The sequence below is a fragment of the Sinocyclocheilus rhinocerous genome, unplaced genomic scaffold, assembly GCF_001515625.1.
Source record: "Sinocyclocheilus rhinocerous isolate Xijiao unplaced genomic scaffold, SAMN03320098_v1.1 scaffold102, whole genome shotgun sequence".
Taxonomy (NCBI): domain Eukaryota; kingdom Metazoa; phylum Chordata; class Actinopteri; order Cypriniformes; family Cyprinidae; genus Sinocyclocheilus; species Sinocyclocheilus rhinocerous.
The window spans coordinates 247,200-253,472 of record NW_015627239.1 but is presented as its reverse complement, the minus strand read 5'-3'; the positions used below and the strand labels follow the sequence as shown (position 1 = coordinate 253,472).

The following is a 6,273-nucleotide window of genomic DNA, read 5'->3' as shown; positions in this document are numbered from 1 at the left end:
ACTGCTGCAGCGCAGATAGAGATTCAGAAAAATAAAACTCCATGGCACAAAAGCTCATGACTTTCTAAAATGGTAAACATCATTTTCAGTTTCAAATTTCAAGTTTGGTGTTTGAGCCACAAAGGTCTTTGCTACAAACTTGTTTTGGTTATAAACTAAATAACACATAATATTCCTTAAATACTCATGATTCAATTAGATTTTGATTCACAGAGTCATGATTCAATTAGATTTTGATTCACAGAGTCATGATTCAATTAGATTTTGATTCACAGAGTCATGATTCAATTCCAAACTGATTCAATTTTTTAAACCTAATCTTTTAAAGTGTTCGTAAAAATTAGTTTGATTTCACCATAACAGCTATTCATGTTTTCGTTTAATGTTACAGAAATGTGTGAATTTTTTAATTATTAAATCATTTTAAGTTATTACAAATAATATATATATTTTTAATGATTAAAATTTGATCAAATTGTCATTATAACGATATAATATTTATAACTAAAATAATAATTATTTAAAATAATAAAATGTAGATGTAAAAAAAATGCAACCAAAAAAATCTCTACACAACTGTAAATCTTGTGTAAATAACTTGTGTTGCACTAAACTTAATTATTAATACTTTAAAATAAAATTAATTATATTGTTTTGCAAATCAATCCAGAATCATTTGAGAAAGAATTGTGATGCATTTGTGAATCCATTTTCCCAGCCCTATTGTTCATGATGCATGGTTAAAAAAAAAATGTATAATAATGAAAAAAAAACCTTTAGATTCTGTAAAGACGTCACATAGCACTAGTGTTTCTGACAAAGAGCGTATCAAAAATAAACGTCCCCTCAACCTTTACCGTACTGTAACAACGCTGTTCACGCTCTACCATCATAACCTCCTCACCGCTCAAGTTATTGCTAGACTGGAACAGAAAGAGCTTTTCAGTGCAAACTCAAGATGAAAGGAAAGACAGCAGGGAGAGCGAGCATCACACTATTTACTGATCAGCTTGACCAGACTCTGCCGCAGGTCGTTGAGGTCGAAGATCTTGACGTCGAGGATCTGAATGACCCTCTGCACCTCGTTCTCGGCGCGCTCGCGGTCCTGCAGCGCAGACGCCAGGTTCTGTTCGGTGTTCTGCACGCGCCGCTCCAGCTCGACGTTACGCATCTCCAGCTCCTGAAACACATTCAGAGAGGCACTGACATGGATTCTGTGCTCATTTACAGCATGCCACAGAGCTTTCACAGAAAAAAGAACCCCAGGAAGTTAGAAAATGTCTTCAAATCACACATACACACAATACACAATACACACACACACACGTCTGGTCAGCTATCCTTGTGGGGACTCTCCATAGGCGTAATGGTTTTTATACTGTACAGACCGTATATTCTATTGTCCTACACCAACCCCCACCAGAATAGAAAAACAGGTACACACACACACACACATACTAAACACATGATTCTGACATTTTTTTAACCTAAACGTTTAAAGTGTTCATAAAAATGTATTTGACTTCTATAGATACGTTACAGAAAGGCGTGACATTTTAATAATTTAGCTTAAAATTATTAAATTATTTTAATTATTAAAATATAAATTTTATGTAAATGTAAAAAAATGCAAAAAAAACAACAACATTAGTAGTCGATTTTTTTTTGTAAAATTGTGATTTCTTTTTAATCTAATCTTTTAAAGCGCTCGTAAAAATGTATTTGACTTTTACATAACAGCTACAGTATTCATGCTTAAGTTGAATGTTACAGAAATATGTGACCATTTTTAAGCTCAATTATAATTGAAATATAATTTTTACTATTATTAAAATGTTGTTATTGTTATTATTATTAAAATAATAATTTAAAATGACAATGTTATGTAAATGTAAAAAAATAAAATAAAATAAAAATCTAACAAAAAAACCACCAATGATTTTGATTATGAAGTGTTCAAGCCATTCAAGTTGAACATTACAGAAATGCATGAACATTTTTAAGCTAAATTGTTAATATTTAATAATTGTTAATATAATTACATTATTATTTTAATTAAATGATTATTAAAATACAAATAATTATTTTATTTAAAAATATTATTGAACTATTATTTTACTTAAAAGCTCCAGCTCATGGAAGTTCGACCTCTTACTCTGGAGAATACGGATCTCCTGAAATGCACAGAGATGCAATAATGTGCAGAAACATATAATACAGCGAGGTCTTGCTGAGACGGGTCCATGCGTTGTGTGTCTTGTATAGAGGAGTTTGAGGAGATGATTGCAGTAACTGGACTGGTGACTTTCAGTGAAGTGCATCTGTAGGTCGCTGGACTCTCCCCTCCGTCAGTGTGTGTGTGTGTGTGTGTGTCGGCTCTCACCCCGTCCTTTGCCTTCAGCAGGTTCTCCAGCTCCTCCAGGGATTGGGTGAGCTCATCTTTCAGCATGTCGCTGGGTCCCTGACCGCCGTGAGCCTCCAGATCCGCCACCTACAGACACACACACAACAAACCATCTGTCAGAGCCATTGTTACCGCTGATGAAGCTAAGTACGTGTTTTAGGTCCCTTTCGTATGAAAGAGAGCTGCGTGATGGACTATTGTGGCGTTTCTGAGAAACCGGTTTGAAAACAGTCATTATTTTGCAGCTTTAATTCAGGAGCCGGGCTCTTATTGCTCTGACAGTGAAGGCAGAGCATGTGTGATGTTTTGAGGCTCAGATGAAAGCAGTAATGACTCACTGCTGCCGGTCCTTTTCTCTACAAACACAGTCTGCTCTGCTTCAGCGTAAAACCATTTGAGAACTTCACTCAGACTGAATCTGCAGCATAATGGCCGTCATAAAGCCCCGCTGCTGACCTACATACACATTCAGTGATTATTCAGGCATTATATTTGAATAATGCATTACAGCTGGCAGTAAAGGACAGCAGAAGGGAAACTGGGCCGAGTGTTTCACACCGTGCTTTAATCAGGTGTGACGCGACAAGTCATATTTCTGTCCACTGACAGTATAAATGCATAAGTATAAATTCTGCACAAAATGGCTAATTCACAACCGATCAAATCATATTTGAGGTTTAATATACAGCTAGAGTATACTATCGTTCAAAACTTTGTGGTCGGGTTTTGAAATAAGTCACAAAGGCTGCATTTATTTGATCAAAAATACAGTAAAAACAGTAATATTGTGAAATATCATTACAATTTAAAATAACTTTTTCTATGTGAATAATGTAATTTATTTCTGTGATGCGCAGCTGTATTTTCAGCATCATTACTCCAGTCTTCAGTGTCACATGATCTTCAGAAATCATTCTAATATGCTGATTTGCTGCTCGAGAAACATTTCTGATTATTATCAATGTTACAAAAATGCATTTTTAAAGCTAAATTATAATTAAAATGTAAATAAAAAATAATATTAATAATATTCTTACATTATTTTAATTATTAATAAAATCATGGGAAAATGCAGAAAACATATTAGTAAAAATCATGTAATTTTATTAAAATTAATTTGTAAAAATTTAATTACCGCATTTACAAAAAAATAATTATACAAATAAAATAAAACCTTTTTTTCCCCAGTTTTTTAATGTTTCTCAACACCATCTTTCACTCCATCCATCCACAGTAAACGCAGTGCAAACACACTCACACTCATACACACACACACACGCACTCGCTCTCGCACACACACACATACTTGCATTTGTGGTTTACGCGGACATTCCATAGGCGTAATGGTTTTTATACTGTACAAACTGTATTTTCTATCACCCTACACCTAAACCTACCCCTCACAGAAAACTTTCAGCAGTTTTACAATCAATTTGACAAAAAAACAAAAACTCATTCTGTATGATTTATAAGCTTCTGTACCCGTGGGGACCTCAATTTAGGTTAACAAATAAACTAAACTAAAAAACAAAAATTACTTAAAATAAATGTTACCTGATATAAAATAAAATGTAACTCATTTATTTTAGCTGGTTGCTAAGGCAACATTTGTCATTTTAAGTTGAAGTACTAAAATTAATAAATTAAAATTAATAAAAACTATATATTACAAAATTAAAAAAGACAACTAAAATGTGACCCTGGACCACAAACCCAGTCTTAAGTGCCAATTTTTCGAAATTGAAAAATATCCATTGATGTATGGTTTGTTAGGATAGGACAATATTTGGTCGAGATACAACTATTTGAAAATCTGGAATCTGAGGGTGCAAAAAAATCTAAATATTGAGAAAATCATCTTTAAAGTTGTCCAAATGAAGTTCTTAGCAATGCATATTTACTTAAGTTTTGATATATTTACAGTAGGAAATTTACAAAATATCTTCATGGAACATGATCTTGATTTAACATCCTAATGATTTTTGGCATAAAGGAAAAATCGATCATTTTGACCCATACAATGTATTTTTGGCTATTGCTACAAATATACCCCAGCGACTTGACAAAAACACAAATGACAAAAACAATAAAATTACTAAAACTAACTAACATTAATATGAAAACAAAATATAAAAATACAATCTAATTTGCAATATTAACAAAAATTATAATAATATATCAATGATACTAATAATTCAAAATATTAATACAAATTCAAAAATAATAACTACAAAAATACAGTGCTGCAGATAGATCAATAAATATTAACACTTGATTTATTTTTGTACTGTTGATTCTCTTGCACTTGCCACATTGCACATAGTTTGAAAGTGGCGTATATTTTCACCTGATCTCGTAATCTCTCCGTCTCCTCCTGATACGCCACCAGCTGTTTCTTCCACTGCTCCACGTTAGCGTTGGCCTCATGCAGCGCGGCCACGAGTTTAGCGTTACTGTCCTGTAAGGTGAAGAGCTCGGACTCCAGATTCATCTCACAGATCGAGCTGAAACACACAGAAACACTGACCACTTCCAACCCATGCTGAGGTTGTTAGCCAGGAACCCTAACATGAGAATACAGTGATTCTGCACAGCAAACGCAACCAGTTTTCCCTTTAACTTAACTGAATATTGTTTAATCAAAATGCAGTAGATCAATTATTGAAGCTTTAATGCTCTGTGCATCAAAGCAAGCATGCACTGTATAAAATAGTAAATTTATTACTTAGCAAATCCAATCAGATAATCCTAGCATGTGAAAATTCACTGCATTTATTTATGTTCACTATTCCAAGCAGATGTAATTTTTTTAAAGAGGGGACACTTTAAAAACATGTTTTCATAAAGGGTTAAACAACAGCAAAACGGAAACCAAATAATAAAGAAAATAAGATATTTAATATATGAAGTGATGATATATAAATAGATATATAAAGTGATGAAGAAATAAACTTCACAAGTCAACTGAGCATGTTTATCTGAACCCAGGCCTGAAATGACAAATGCATCATCAAATTGAAATTATCACCATGGCAACATAAATAATGTGCTTTCCCAGGCGTCAAAGGTCTGAACTAAAACAATTCAATATTATATAATAATATTTAAAATATATATGAAAAAATAATAAAAATGACAAAAATTGAATAAAATTACAAAACATTAAAATGAAAATATAAATTAAATTTAGAAATAAAAATATAAAAATAAAAATGCCAACGAAGAAAATAATGAAACAGAGTACAGTACATTAAAATTGTCCAGATGTGTACCGCTGTTTTCACATTTTGGTTGACAAATAGTATCAAAAAAGCAAACTACTAAAGTTTTCAGAACAGCATCTCATCTGTAATTTTCTTTTGACTGCAGAAAATTGTGCAGCGTTTAGTGCATGAAATGTTTCCAGGAATCATAGGCGTCGCTCCATGCAAACGCTCTTGACTGGTTACTTTCAGACGCTCTCCATAGCAACCCGGTTAGAAAAGAGTCCTGTGCTGATCGAACACAAGAGCAAACGGGTGAGAATGAAAGGAGCGTGAGTGTGTTTATTACTCATCAGCACAGCGTCTCTCCTGACACAAGACACCAGAATGTGTCAGAGCATGGAAAAACACCTCAAATCCAGGTTCTGTTTGCAAAGAAAAGCTGAGTGTTGCTTGCTAGTGATGCACCAAAATTAATTTTGGATTTGTGTTTCTGTTAAAAAAAAATTAAAAGTTTTAATTTCAGAGATATTATATTCAACTATGATAGATAATTCACGGGGGACGCGGGGACGCAGACTGCACACACAAACAAGAACACATGCTGAAATGAGTGCTGTGCTGCCTGTGATGAGGAGATTGTGAATAAAGAATGAATATTAGTCG

The 6,273-nt window shown here is 33.3% G+C and overlaps 1 protein-coding gene across 1 annotated transcript in view; it reads right to left on the bottom strand.

Annotated features, from left to right (window-relative positions):
• Positions 1-984: 984 nt before the first annotated feature.
• The window catches only part of LOC107724041 (homer protein homolog 3-like), a 25,829-nt gene continuing 20,540 nt past the window's right edge, over positions 985-6,273 (bottom strand). The window contains exons 8-11 of the mRNA XM_016532821.1: positions 4,752-4,908; positions 2,384-2,491; positions 2,128-2,174; positions 985-1,214 (exon numbers count right to left, since the gene is read on the bottom strand). Coding sequence (XP_016388307.1) covers positions 995-1,214; positions 2,128-2,174; positions 2,384-2,491; positions 4,752-4,908 — 532 coding nt within the window. The 3' untranslated portion in view covers positions 985-994. The remainder of the gene's footprint in view (positions 1,215-2,127; positions 2,175-2,383; positions 2,492-4,751; positions 4,909-6,273) is intronic.